The 15,650-nt window shown below is 39.6% G+C and overlaps 1 protein-coding gene across 1 annotated transcript; it reads left to right on the forward strand.

Annotated features, from left to right (window-relative positions):
- Nucleotides 1-564: 564 nt before the first annotated feature.
- On the forward strand, nucleotides 565-15,358 carry SLC5A12 (solute carrier family 5 member 12). Its single transcript, XM_064714479.1, has 15 exons — nucleotides 565-921; nucleotides 2,930-2,995; nucleotides 4,055-4,106; nucleotides 5,353-5,420; nucleotides 6,399-6,553; nucleotides 7,768-7,908; nucleotides 9,316-9,445; nucleotides 9,779-9,867; nucleotides 10,725-10,837; nucleotides 11,917-11,984; nucleotides 12,340-12,426; nucleotides 13,028-13,206; nucleotides 13,417-13,520; nucleotides 13,767-13,888; nucleotides 15,085-15,358. Exons 1-15 carry the CDS (start codon nucleotides 565-567, stop codon nucleotides 15,241-15,243), a joined length of 1,890 nt encoding a protein of 629 aa, XP_064570549.1. The 3' UTR covers nucleotides 15,244-15,358.
- Nucleotides 15,359-15,650: the final 292 nt, after the last annotated feature.

Raw genomic sequence — 15,650 nt, forward strand, 5'->3', positions numbered from 1 at the left:
CTGGCATTCAAGATCAGTTTTTAACCATATGAGGAAACTGCTTCTCTGAAAATGAACTCACTACTGAGATTACAGGTTTGTACACTGAGCTTCCCTTCCTTTTTCTCTCCTTTTTCCCCCCTCTATTGCTCTCGTTTCATTATTTGAAAATGCTGAGACATTAGAAAATAGTTGGATCATGTCAATGTGACAGGCTAATGTTTAACCTTAAACTTACACAATACAGATAAAAAGGGATTGTACTACAGATTTCACAGCTAACTCCTTTATTTCAGCTTGCCTGGCAGAAGCACCCACAGTACTTGGGTCTAAGTGTATTCCTCCTTAACTCATCCTTAGCTACCTTTTTTTTAACTCCTTAGAACAGAACTGGATTAGAAAAAGTGTTCTGGCTGAACACTCTTCCAGTTTATTTTTTGTCATTGCTGAGCTACAGATAAGATTCATCTTTGCTGTCAACAGAGTCAATCTGGTCAGAGCAGCAGACACAGGAAAACAGAATCTTCCATCAGAGAATTATACATTCGGTATATCAATTATACCAATTGGTAAATTGGTTTGGCAATGCCAAACTTTGTAGCTCCAGAAGTTAAAAAATTTGTGACTTGGGACTATATTGTTTTTGCAGCCCTATTTTTAGTCTCTGCCAGCATTGGAGTCTTTTTTGCAGTTAAAGAGAGGAAAAAGAAAACTTCAAAGGAATTTTTGGTGGGCGGTAGGCAGATGACATGTGGACCCATAGCTTTTTCTCTTACATCAAGCTTCATGTCAGCAGTGACAGTCCTGGGGACACCCTCCGAAGTTTATCGCTATGGGGCATCCTTTGTGCTCTTCTTTCTTTCATACACACTTGTCATCGTTTTTACTTCTGAACTTTTTCTACCTGTTTTTTATAGATCTGGCATCACAAGCACTTATGAGGTAAGTAGAAATCATAAAATAAAGGCATTATTCTAGCCTAACTAATTATCATGAATATATTTTTTTAGAGAAAAATCTTTGACAGAAAGCTTTCTGCAGTGTTTTACAGAACAAATATATTGATATACTAATTATTTTTAGAAATAATTTGCATTTAAATTTAATTTACTTATTTAAACTAGCTATTTATATGGCATAAGCTGAAATCCTAGTCTAAGGGTCAGAGCTCCTTTTATGCACATATAGCACAGACTGGAAAAGGGTTTACGCACAGCATCAAGTTAAATTACAGCTGGAAAATATTTAAGCGTATCCAAATGTTTCTGGTCTTTGAGTATTCTGCTCTGGTTTAGAGAGACAGACTTTAAGAACAACATTCAATACTATCCAATTCAAACTTAGTCTAGATATGGTAAATTTGACCAAGTTACTATATCTAAGTAGCTGCGGTGGGAAGAAGAGAAAGAAGGTGGCAGGCTTGTTCAAAAAAATAAAAAAGAAAGAAGAAGAAAAACCAGTCAGGGCTGGAGAATAAATTCAAGCATTCTCTAGGAAAAGAAATCAATGACTTCTTAAATTTGTAGAGTTTTTTGCCTGGCATTTTCTCTGGAACACATTTTTTTCCTTCATAACAAAGTTCAGTAGCAGTCCTTATAAACAGCACATCCACAGGACAGCTACTGACCATTTGGGATGGCCTCTTACTCACTTCAATCAGCTCCTGCAAGTTTGGTTGCTCCACTGTGGGCAGTTTCAACTAGGCATGAATTGGATGACAAAGCTGGGTTCCTTCACACGGAACCTTCTGGTAACAGAAAAGCTGCTCATGCTCACTGAGCCCAAATCCAAGGAAGGAAATTTGGCCAAACAGATCTGCCTGGGTATTTGGAAATACTTTCAGGTCAGTGAAGAGCAAAATTGACCACTGCTGCAAGTAGTTGCATTTTCTAGCTGGTTTTGATACAATGCTAGAGAATTAATTATTTTTGTCATATGAACCAGCAAAAGGGTCATTGTAGATGGAGAGACCCTTCAAGCATGCTGCAAAGATGACTGTTGGCTTCACAAATTATTTTTAGAAAAAGATCAAGTTACATAAATTAGCCATGCATTTATATGGCAGACTGTGGGGTTTATTATGCAAGAAACACAAGATCAACATGAGAAAAATGGAAAAGAAAAAGATATTTTGGCAGTAGGAAGTGCACAGCCTAGAGACTTGTAAAGAGAGAAAACATGTACAGGCCATGAACATGCAAAAACATGTACAGGCCTCCAGCTGGGTGTCTGGGGGGCACATGGGACTGTGGCCCAAGAAGAGCCTCCCTGTATGGGGGCTGCCATGGGGCAGAGAGACTCTGCAAAGACTCCAGGTTGTGATTCAGCCTTAAAACCTGGGCTTTTGGGTCTAGAGATCCACTCACCTCTGCAGTTTTTTTGAAGGTGGCAACACCTCTCCACATCCTTGAACCTGGAAGTCCCTAAGATCCCCCTTCGTGCCTCTCCATATTGGTGATGTGAAGATTTGGCTTTAGGCTAACACAGAAAAAGGGGGAAAGCCAGCTCAGCTCCTGCACCAGCAAACTCCATGCTGCTGTTTCACCATCTGCCCACCTCCACTTTTGGCACTACTGGAGTTGATGCTATTTCTACTAGAGACAAGCTCAAGTTTCCTCATTGTAGAGCTGGAATATACCTTCATTTGAAGTTAAAATTTCTTTGTAGTTCTTGGGATCTTCTAGTTATTCCTGGTGCAAAGAAGGTATTGATGACTGCAACCCAATATAGATCTTCCCCTGGTTCAGATGAGGAGATTGATTTCTTAAATCTAATTATCATTCTGTCTAATGACAATCTTGCTTTCCTCATTAGCTGCTCACAGCAGCAGGGCCAGCTGACAGGAAGTTTACTGGTAAGCACAGTAAGGTGTCACTTGGGGCAAACAGAAGGTAACAGCTGTGTCACAGATGCTACATGTGCACTTTACTGACATTACGCTTTTTCCTAGTATTTGGAGTTAAGATTTAACAAGATTGTCCGTCTTGCTGCAACACTGATTTACATCCTCCAGACGGTAAGACAACATTGACTCTTTTTTTATGCTACTTTCACTCACCATTGATTTTCACAGCCTAGTCCCATACATCACATTTTTTATAATGAGATGTTTTAATGAGTAGTCTTTTTTCTTAGTTTTTTCACTTGAACTATGAATGCTGAAAAGTAAGTCAGATTGTATTTTTAACTGTCTAACTGCCCTAACCCTTCCTGTTTAGTATTAAGAATGCCATTTTAGTTGTCTTTAACACTCTTTAGCTGTCTTTAACACTCTTTAGCTGTATTTAACACATGTTGGGCTGTACTCTCTCAGCACATTCTTGGTCACATTATGTTCTTTGGAAGCCTCTCTCTTCCCAAACAAGTGGATTCTGCCTTTGTTGAGAAGCTGGTCAAGCTTCACTGGGTATGTTTAGTTACCCATTTATGACACTGAGGTGAAGTGTCCTATTTGAAAACTGCTTTACAAGGTATCCTTGTAGGGCAGATGCCCTGCTAGCTGTGGTCCCATGATGGTCACTGCTGTGACCATCTTGAAAGGTTACATTATTTGTGTATTAAATGGAAAGATAGGTTTTAATGGGAGATTAGGAGACATTTTCTTCTGCATTAATTCCATTTTAATTATTCCCAAACATTTGGCAACAGATCTGAATGCTAAGTGACTTTGATGCTTAGTTTCTCCATCAGCTCTCTCAGATCTTAGACATAAAAGGTATTGAGTCAGTTACTTTGAAAGGGATTGAATGGAAAAATGAAAATTTAATTTCTAATATCAATGCAACTTTGTATCACTATTTGTGTTTTCTGGAGATATCCTTTTTCTATTTCATGAGGATATTTTGTCATGTACTTGTCTTAGCAGTAGAGAAATAGGTAATACAAAGACAGATAATGGTTCTCCCCTCAGAAAAGAACTAAACACAACATTTTAATTTTTAAGGGCTGAAACAGAAAGCCATAGTACAATACAAGCTGATCTAGAGAAACCCTAGATCTGCTATTTTGCTCACAGCCCTACTCTAAATACAAGTTCTATCACTGAGCATTCAAACATATAATTTTTTTCCTTCAGATCCTGTACACAGGAATAGTGGTCTATGCTCCATCACTGGCACTCAACCAAGGTGAGTTCTTATGCTGCACTACACTGCTACCCCAAATAACCACATAGAAGTAACAAAAATAGATAAAAACCCAACCCTGCTCAAAGGTGCTATAAGAAGGTTTTTGCCTTCACCTCATAACTCCACATTTCTGACTCCCCTAGCTCCTCTCACACCCAAAATTAGCAGGAACCTCGTGGTTGCTCTTCTGCTCTCCTTCCCACTCAGTACCGCCTGAAGAGACCTGAAGCAAACAATTTCCCAACATCCTGACAAAGTCCACAGTACAAGCTGATGATCCAAAACCATACTATGTACTTTGATTGCCCCCATTCCTGTCTCTTGTGTTCAGGTTTCCTTGGGAATAGCCCCTTTTCCTGCAGCCAGAGATGAATGCTGTTCATCTGTCTGCCCCTAGACTTCTTCAATTAATATTTGCAAATTAGGCATAAAGAATCCATCATCATAGGTGGGATTTGTAATTTTGCTGTCATAGGGCACAAGGAATCATTGTGGCTCAAAACCTGATTTTACCAAAATTGTCTGGGAAGAGATTGTAAATATCTTTTCTTTGTTCATTATCTGAGTTGCATTCAGACTGATCCCACCGCTCATACAGCACCAAATTTTCTTCCTCTATCATGCAGCTGAATTCCATGTGAAAGTTCTCATTCATTATCATACCACACTAACTTTGCTAATAAGAGAACCTTTACAAATAGGTTTTGCCCTCACAGGTTATGACTGGTGGGTGAAATTTCAGTATCAGCCAGAACAAAATGTGTGCATTTTGTGTAAAACGAAGCAAAATGAACACAAAAATTTGTTTTAATGAAGTTCATTTTAGCATTAAATCATTCTTAGATGCAGGTAATGGAATTACTTAGGGGTTGGGGGTTATTCATCTTAGGATTTTTGGGAATCTTTGAAGAACTTGGTTTCTCAAGACGAAGTCTGGACTAAGAACAGAAGTGAAGCATTGCTTATAAAGCTCTGTCCTGTCAGAATGACATTTTTGCTTTATGCAAGTATTCTTACTTTTGCTTGAAAGTTAGTTAATTTCAATTCAAAAGAAAACAACAATGAAAAACAGTATCCAGAAGTTCTACAAAACTTGAACAATCCAGCAAAGTTCCTAATAGACACGAAAGATTGAAGTTAGTAATTGCTCCTATCCTTCTAAAGCTAAAGGATTACAGCTCTTCTGCTACCTTCCAGATGACTCACACCCATTTCACTCACAATTTTGTTTTCATTGGCTTCACAGTCACTGGATTTGATCTCTGGGGCTCTGTAGCTGCAACAGGAATTGTCTGCACTTTCTACTGCACTCTGGTATGTAACAGGCGTAACTGAATACTTGGAACGCAGACGGTTAATTCAACCATCCTTTAAACATTACACACTATCAGAAAAAGATGGCTCCTGTGAAGAACACAGATAAATTTCTTCCACATTCTGTGTTATAAGGAAATCTATTTGGTGGGGAAAAAAAACCTCTCTAATCCTCTGCTGTATGTCTCCACGTTTAAACAAGACATCTTGAGACAGAATCCAGATAAGGAGGCAATAAGCTTCCCTTGTCTTCTTTTGAGAAGATGATTCTTATCTTTTACAAATTATAAGCTGAAAAACACTGCAATGAAAATTGTGTTCAAGAACAAAGCACTAAAACCTAGGAAGGATAATAAAGGTCAGAGAGCTTTACTTTTGAGTGGAAGCAACGTGAGATTCCAAATTCCAAACCAAATATATTGTATAGATATTTGCAGCAAAGCAGCAGAGCCCTGTGGCTCAAGACACAAATAATTGCCATTCTCATTGCCACTAATGATTTTTTTTTTCAATATACCGCTCCACTCCTGTTGAAAACACTTATTATGTGCTCTAGTACTGATTTGATCAAATAAGAAAGCTATGGAAGAAGCTGAATGGCAAATTGTCTGGAGATGTTTTTCTGTGTTGTGCTAATTGTGGGCTCTGAGAACATATGGATTCCTATGAGATGTAGGAACGGGCCAAAACTCCCTAAGTTCCACACTATCATATGTTCTTCAAATGCATATAAAGGAGGCAGTAAAAAAGCTTTTAACTGAAAGTCAAATATCCTTCTGTGCCTGTGAACAAACTATTTAGGCTGCGAAATTTTCTGACCTGCAAAAATACACACTTTGTGGGAGAATACAGAGCCCTGATTTGCTGGGTCCTGCACATACAGATCAGAAGCTGTCAAAATTAGGAGTCTTGCTACATTTTTCAGTACTTGAGCAACAGGAAAGAAGATTGGGGGTGTACAGTTTCTCTTTGTTCTAGGGAGGATTAAAAGCTGTTGTCTGGACAGATGCATTTCAAATGGTTGTTATGGTGGCTGGCTTCGTGGCGGTTCTGATTCGAGGCACTAGTCTGAACGGTGGAGTGACCAAAGTCTGGGAAGATGCCCATGAAGGATCTCGGCTAAACATATTTGAGTAAGAAACAAATGATGCAAACCATTCCTCTCTGTTCTAAACATATTTAATGTTTAGAAACCATTCCCTCAGTAAGTCAAAAATACACAAACTTGCTATTAAATAACTCTGGAAACTCAGAGAAGTCCATTCCTCATCTCTTCAGCTACTGGCAGTGCATTTGACCTTTAGGAAAGCTTTACTCTTTGAAAAAATCAAAGGTCTGCTGAACCGAAGGGGAGATTTGCCATTTTTCCATGTGTAGCTACAAATGCAGCCTAATTATACCTTCCAATTTCATACACAGAATAGAGTTGGAAGGGATCCACAAGGATCAACAAGTCCAGCTCTTAAGTAAATGGCCCATAAAGGGATCAAACATGAAACCTTGATGCCATTAGCACCATGTTCTACTCAACTGAGCTTATCTCAGTGGCTAATTGTATATATCTTTCATTTTCTATTCATAAAACAGACACTGTTTTACTTGCACTCACCACAGCAGCAGGCAATAGTGCACCAGTGCACTGGGATAGAAATCTGATCTTCGTTTGGTTGTTTGGGGTATTTGTTGGTTAACCAAGGCAAGTCAGTGACAGAATCCAGCAGCAAGGTCAAATGTTACCTGCTGTCCCAACCAAGATAAGAAGAACTGCAAAGACTACACATTCGAGACAGAAAAATATACTTGTACAAGTTAGATTTGCAGAGTAGCAGAATTTTGTTAGATAACACAGCAGCTGAAGCAATTTCTTGTAAAGGCAGTTATAATTATTATTATTAATTATAAATAAAATTATTATTAATTATTAAAAATTATTACTAAAACTCTGCTGGATTTTTTTAGAGTTTGGTAAACAACCTTGCTCCTTATAGAAGATGGGGTCCCAGGCAGGATGGCTTGTAGGTCTGCTACAGCATGACACAGGTCAGATGTCTGAGCATAAGCACCATTATAAATTTAATTAATCTGAATTAAGTGATCCTCTGACTAGGTCTGAATGATATTTGTTTATCCTGTCATGAAAACAATATGTTCCAGTATAAAAGTATAAAAACTTCCAAACCTGAACACATCCGATGCCGTCTGTTCTGGAAAACCATATTACCAATGCAGAATTTTTTGATTCAAATGGTAGGACACACCAGATAGTTCTGAAAAAATCACCTACCTCTTGCTGAAAAAAATATGTTTAAATAAAAAAAATAATTTCTTCTTTCTTTCTTTCTTCTAGCTTTGATGTTGATCCTTTGAGACGACATACCTTCTGGACAATAGTTATTGGGGGAACATTTACCTGGCTAGGGCTCTATGGAGTCAATCAGTCCACAATACAGAGATGCATTTCCTGCAAATCAGAAAGGCATGCTAAACTGTAAGCTACCTGCTGTTAACCTATTCCTGCAATCAATCAAGAATTACACTAAGTTTGTCAGCTATACTGAAAAAATGTATTTATATGATAAATAAATATTGGGATGCCATTAGGTGGTAGTAAGCTAATTTTGCTCTGACAGACTTACTACCTCTGGCTCAAAATGACCTAAGTATATGCAGAGGAAAAAGAGAAATCCATCTCTTGCAGCTTATCAATTTGTGATCAGGCTGACAAACTAATCCTCAGAAGGAGAGTATGGCAAAGACGCCAACACCGAAGTTGTGCTATCTACAATCTCATTGTAAAAATGTATCTATTGGAACTGTGTTTATGTTATACAGGATTACAAATTGTTATTGATTTAGTGGAGCACTACAGTACAAGGTCTTACCTAAATAAAAGTAAATCTTAATTTCTTAAAATTCTGCAGTGTCAGAATAATCAGAATCAATGAAGAACAAAGTGAATCTTCACAATATAGATATACAGGTCTCCAGCTTGCTACCTGCCTCAACTTCAGCAGTAATATATTCATAGGTAGACATATTTTACTAAACAATCAGATTTTTTTCACACAGCTAGGGCCAATTGCCTGCACATGCAGCTAAAGAATAAAGGTATTAATTTTTTCCTTTTTAAAACAGTTAGCTTTTTTGCTGACTGTAAAGCCATTAATTTCTCTGAAGGTCATGACTGTCTATACGAATTCATCCTGTAGATAATTCAGTGTCTGAAAAGCATTTAGAAGTCACACCAGGGAGAACATCACCAGTAACAAGTTGTGTTAACCTTTGTTTCCTGGCAGCACACTCTGAACTGGCCTTAGCAACAGATCTTGTGCAAAGTGTGTCCAAACAGGATGTGAGCTCTGTAAATCCTGGCAGCTCTCAGAGCCTGCAGGATTGCTGATCCACAGCCATACAACCTCCCCAGCAGAGGCTGTCACCCACATCCATTCATGGAACAGAGAAAAGCCACCAGGACTGTTACTGTCCTGTTAAAAAGCCACTGACTGTTACTGTACTGACTGTTACGGTAACATTGGAAACAATATTCTGTGTGCTCTAAAGGGAGAGCAGCATCAGCATCTCCCAAGAGGCAAAAATCTGTTCTTACAAGGGACAGGCATTACAGACCCAGCCCTCAGTGCAGCCCATTCTGCATTGAGGCTACTTGACTCTCCCAGCTCTATGGAGTTGCTTGGAAACTTTATCCTTGCCCTATAGCCACAAAGATGGTGTGCTTTTCCTTTTTTTTATTTTTCATCTTGCTTTGAATTATACAGCCAGTTTGAATTATATAACCAAATGAAATTAAGAGATCTCCCAAAAAACTTCAGAATAAGTATCTTATAACAACTTTTTAGTTTATCTTCCATTAAACAGTTTCCCTCTTTTCCTCTAGGGCACTTTACCTGAATTTATTGGGACTTTGGATAGTCCTGGTGTGTGCAGTATTTTGTGGATTGGTGATGTACTCTCATTACAAGAGTTGTGACCCTTGGACAGCTGCTTTCATTTCAGCTCCTGATCAGGTACAGATGTCCATTACAATATTAAGGAGCTGCTTTGGGCTCAGATATAGCACATATCAGAACAGTTTAATTTTATGCAATGCTCTATGTCCTTCCAGCACTCAGGGACTAAGGTGGGTGCCATATCAGGGCTACAATAATATCTATTCTGGCACTTCTGCAGTATTAATTCAGTTGAGTATTTTCCCCAAAAGATATTCCCTTCGCTCAAAATCTGAAACCATGTTATTTGGGACAACATCAGATTTAGCAACATGCTAATAAACATAAAATACTTTGCTTCCATTACCTTAATTAATTTCTTGTGTTGCTTGTGTGCTCCTTCTATGCTAGCTCATGCCATACTTTGTTATGGACATTTTTTCTTCGATGCCAGGAGTCCCAGGACTGTTTGTTGCCTGTGCATTCAGTGGAACACTAAGGTTTGTTAATCTGAATTGATATTTTAGCTGTTTATGGTAATTTCTTGAGGATCCAGAATGAGGTCAAAATATGAAACCCTAAGAATTTGTTTAATTATGTTACATCCCTGGAGATATTTGAAAGACACATGGATGTGGCACTTAGAGACATGGCTTAGTGGTGGACTTGACTGTGCTGGGTAAACAGTTGGACTCTGTGACCTTAGGGGTCTTGTCCAACCTAAATTATTCTATGATTATGTTTATGATAAAGTCTAACTCCACATCTCCAGTATCTTTTTATCCCAAATACATTTTAGAATAATGTTACCAATACAAAGAAAGTGTAGAAAAACTGAGTTTAACTTCCCAAAATACTCTTGGGAGCTGCTCATGGTGAAACTGTCTTTACTTAAGGTAACTGCCACAATATCATAGTCAGGGGTATAAACATTTTCACTAAGTCTATCTGAACTGTATTCACCAAAAACAGGCTCACTCACCCAGCTAAAAGAGTTGGGCCATTCATGGAGGACCAGGGTGGCAGTAGGGGTTACTGCACATCCTTCAATTTGTGAGGGAGTAGGGTTTTAATTCTGGAACATGTCTATACTTAAAGTCTTTGCAAACTTGTAAAAGGAAGGGTCACTTAGGATGTGTTTTTATCTTGTTCCATGCTAGCACGAAGCAGAGCCCCCAGCAATTGGAGAAGCAGCAGGAACCTCCCCAGTTAAAGTAGCATATATGAAAAATACTGTGAATCATACAGTTCTTGGAGAGCATTAGTGCTGAAAAAGAGGAAGCATTTCTATATGAATACAACTTGATTCCAGATTATATTGCTTCCTATTTACTTACATTCTTCTCCCTTTTTACAGCACGGTAGCTGCCAGCATCAATGCTTTAGCAACTGTTACCTTTGAAGACTTGGTCAAGAAAGGTTTCCCAAACATCTCTGAGAAGATGAGCACATGGATCAGCAAAGGCTTGTGTGGGTACTCCAGATAAGACCCCTTTCTTTAGCAGCAAAGGGCACTGGCACAGACAGACTCCCTCAGAAACAGGAATGCAACACTTTATAAACCCCCCAGGTGAACATCAGCTGAGGCCTTGGTAGCATCATCAGCACCATAGGGCAGAGGAACAAACAGAGACTAGCATGAACAACCCCCACTCAAAATCCTTGGAAAAGTCTAGTCTACTGAAAGTATTGGAAAACACTCTTCATAACACAGAAAGAATGTTAATGTAGTTATTACCATATTACTCTATAGTAGTATTTATTTAGAGTAATACAGTAGATAACTTCTATTCAGAGTATCGCATAAGCAGGTTATTCAGCTTTTCAGAGAACAAAGCATAAAACCAAACCAAAACAAAACCACTAAACATCATCAACATATCAAGCATCCAACATTATTTAAATTTTTATGACATTTGTTACAATTATAGCAGTAACATCATAACCTTTTTATAAATACCATGATAATACCATAAGAATTCTATTAAAATTCATAAATATAATGAAAGCACCAAACTCATCTATTTTCTATTTCTGTAACTGCTTCTAGTCTTCTCCCTTCTTGTTTTTCCACTTACTACTTAGTTTTTTCACTCTGGACCTAGAAAGATAATTTTTATATCTGAAACCAAGGTGTGCTAGCCCAGAAGTTTTGGCTGGCTTTACTCAAGGCTGCTGATACAGAGTTTCACCTACCATAAAGTTAAAACTGGTGTCAAGGGAAAAAAGCCATGCTGTTTTATCATTTCTCAACTCATTTATTAGATTATTTTAGAAGTGATACTTAAAGGCAACAGAAAAATTCCTATATGAGGCATAACTTCTAAATTAATTTCATTGCTATTGTTCTACTTTGTAAGAAATATCAATCCACCAAAAACCCAACAAGACTTCATACAAGCCACTTACGGGTGTGTAATGGTCTATTCTAAACACGCAATAAGAAGTGACAATTCCCCTCTGCTGGCTGGTCACCTCAGACACTACTGAGCTGGAAGCCATCCCCACCTTAACCAGCACTGAGAGCCTCCCTACCTTACCTTTTCCAGGTGTATTGTATGGCGTCCTGTGCACTTCCATGGCTGCAGCAGCATCGCTGCTGGGAGGAGTCGTGCAGGTATTTCTTGCTTCAGAAATGCAATTAATGGAATAGGAATGAACACAAAAATATAATGAACTGAGCAAATAATGCTGCCAGCTCTGATGGCTACTAGATTACCCAAACCATTTCTGTGGACATTTTGCTGAGAGGAATAAGTAAGGGAAAAAAAAAGTCCTCTAACTCCTTCACTATTGACTCACTGCTAGGAAACAATACTGAGCACAATTCTCTCTCTAACTGTGTCCTGAAATCACTACCTATCCCTTTTCCATCACCATTTTCCCAGAGAAAATTACAGATCAAAATCAGAACTGGGCATGCTTCCCCTCAGCTGCTGCCCTGAACTCCTCTTTCTTCTCTGCACCCACAGGCTTCCCTCTCCATCCATGGGATGTGTGGGGGACCCATGCTGGGATTATTTACTCTGGGAATTGTTTTTCCCTGTGCTAACTGGAAGGTAAGTAAACAAAAATCCTGATCTAAAATATCAAGTTGTTTTTTGGTAAAAACTCAATTTTGAAAATTGTTTAGGTCCTTGAACTGCTTTTCAGATTTAACGCCTGAGGATCTAAGATCTATTTATATATGCCTTTTCCCTGCCTAAATTTATCCTGCTGAATTTATGTCTACCCAGCTGTGGAATAACTGGTGATTAGATTCACATGAAGGATTTCTTAATTTTTTTTTCTGAGTTTCATTAAGAAGAAAAAATTATTCAATACTTGCCCCAGCTTTGGGATGCACAGAGTGATTTCAAAAGCTTTGCCTTCATTCTTTCACTCAAAGCACATCATGAGCTCATTCCATATTGAGCCATCAGGATTCCCATCAAGGCTAGCAGAGGTAAAACTAAAACCTGTATTACAGCTTTAAGCACATTTCTGCTTTAACTTTTACAAACAGAGAGCACTAAAACACCATGTTTTATAGCTTAGTTGAGAGAGAACAGAATTTATTTACACCATAACCCATCATTACCTACTCCTGGCTATTTCACATTCACAGAAAAGCACTTTGCACATACCATCTTTTAACAGTATCTTTCCATACTTTCCAAGGGTGCTCTTGGAGGCCTCTTAGCTGGGATCAGCCTGGCTTTTTGGGCTGGCACTGGCTCTTTTATTTACCCTGCACCACCAACAAAGTCCATCCCTCTGCAGCTGTCTACCCTCAACTGCACCCTGGCTAATAGCACCGAGGCACTGCTAACAGCAGCTCCCACGCTGGCTCCAGAGAGGTATTTTTCCTATTGTTACCATTTAAGCCTATGGTTTGCCAAGTGTGCCCCCCAGCCTGCAGCTGTGGTGCAGGCAGTACTGACAGGGCAGGCTGGGAGTGCAGACTGGTGCCAGATGTCACATCAGCTGCAGCTTGTGCTGGCTCAGTCAGGCAACAACTCAAACTTAACTGATACTCATCACTAGCTGTTTCTGTCACCTCTTCACAGGCCTCTGCTGGCAGACACCTGGTACTCCCTGTCTTACCTGTACTTCAGTGCCATTGGCTGTGTGGGCTGTGCCATCACTGGGATGTTGATAAGCTTTATAACAGGTTGGTGTTCTAAACATACATAGACATATATATATACAGACATATATAAATAATCATACCTTTGCATAAGCTGACTCAGCTGTTAAAAAAGCTTTTAAAAAGTCTACTGGGTGACTTGGGACACAGACTCAGAAGTGGGCAGTGGGCTCTGATCCTGCTCCCCCACCTCATGGTCTGTGGTCTGAGGCTCCCAAGGCTCATAGCCAGCTATCCATAGACTCACTTATTACTATTTTCTTTTTGCAGGACCTAGTAAAGGAGAAGACATCCCACCAGTGTTAATTAAGCCAGTCTGCGACCTGTTTTTCTTTTGGTCCAAAAGACTCAAAGTATTTCTCTGGTGTGGTGTGCAGCACGACAGCCTGGAGGTGAGTGCTGAGCCTATCAGCTCAGCCCTATTGTGGCGCAGGAGCCACAGGAACGTATGAGAGCATGCGCCCATGTGAGGGCATGGGCTGAGCAGAGAAATAACCAGCCTTCAACAGCCGCTCTTGAACTTCTGCAAGGGATGCTGCATAAGCAGCAGAGACTGGAAATGAAATCAGCTAAACCCTGGTCAGTAGTAAGTTACCTATTGTTCCCTGAGATTTTTTTCCTATTGTTCCCATTTTCATCAAATATGGGGACTCAGGCCCTCAGAAAACAAACAGCCCTCAGGAAAGCCAGGATCTAGATGATCTAGATCAGGAAAGCCTCTGATCTAGAACAGAGGCTGGACAGAGCTAAAGAATAAAGCAGGGATTTATTCAAAGGATCTCCTCCATGGATCCACCTGGGGCAGCACAAGAGCCCAGCTAGGGCTGCATCCAAGAGGAACCAAAATGCATGACCACTCATGGGGGTCTCACTTTTTTAAGTTCTGCTCCATTTATATATTGGAGTTAATTGTCCCATTCCAGCTTTAGCCCATGCAGTCCCATCCTGCTTGTTTTTCGCTCTTCAGTCCTTGTTGTTTGTGCTCTTGGGCTGAGATTTGGATCATTTGTCTTTGGCCCCATGGTAGAAAAGGAACTGTTTTGTACAGCTGCTCTGTGAAGTGAGCTCACCAACACTTAATATGAAGCTCAGAACTACACACTAAAGCAGAACAAAATCTGGAAAACATAAAAGCTAAAACCTAAGGCATCAAAACAGGGTCTGACCTCCCTCTCCCTGCTGGGACAAAACTGCACTTTACACCCTAGACAGTTCACCAAGCTATTGCTTTCCACCAAGCTCAGAGAAAAGGACTTTAGAACTGACACTCTCATGAAGCTCTCTTGCTGCTGTCATCCCCATCACAGTAGCCCCTGAGGCTTCTGCCCTCCAGAGCAGCACCAGAGAGAAACAACCAGGCAGTGCTGCACTCACCAACATCTGACCTGCTCCTTCCCACCTCCTCCTCCTCCACAGCAACAGGGCCAGCTATTCTCCAGGTGTCCCAAAGCTTTGTAGCTCATTAAAAAGGCATACAGAATGAACATCTTTTTTCTTCTGCACTGTTTCCATAATTTTTCTTTAATCAAAGGAAAAAAACAGTGAATACAGGCTTCAAACTACAAGGGTATTTTCTTTCTTTTTTCAGATGGACTTTGAGAAAAAACTGCCTGAAGCTGCTGCAAATAAAATCAGAACAGATAACACCTTCAAGAACAATACCAATAAAGAAAATACCTACCAGATCTGTGGTTACAATTCTGAGGAGAATTCATATACAAATATAAGCAGAGAAACTCGCCTCTAGAAGCTTAAGGACAAGGGACATTTAATCAAACTTTAGTTCTTCAGCTTCAGAAATTAATAACTTCTTTTACTGCACTTACCAGCTTGTAGGTGACCAAGAGGGAACAGCTGCTCTCAATAGCAATAAAGGTCAGATTTTTATTCATCAATCTCTTGGCAGACCTGGGAAATGATGGGACAATCAAGTTTTGGAAGCACTGTTATTTCAGAAGAAATGTTTCATGAATTTTGTTGTGGAAGCTCCCACTCAGACACAGCTGCAATACATCTGCATCACATGCTCTATTCAGGAACTCATCGTTGAAGGGAGTGTGCAAAGGTGAACTTGAGGTAAATTAAGACTTTGGAGAAGTTTGTGGGGTATCTCACTAAGGTGAGTCTGTAAGCTGCCCTCTGATGGAGGGAAAG

The sequence above is a fragment of the Zonotrichia leucophrys genome, chromosome 5 (genome assembly GCF_028769735.1).
Source record: "Zonotrichia leucophrys gambelii isolate GWCS_2022_RI chromosome 5, RI_Zleu_2.0, whole genome shotgun sequence".
Classification (NCBI taxonomy): Eukaryota; Metazoa; Chordata; class Aves; order Passeriformes; family Passerellidae; genus Zonotrichia; species Zonotrichia leucophrys.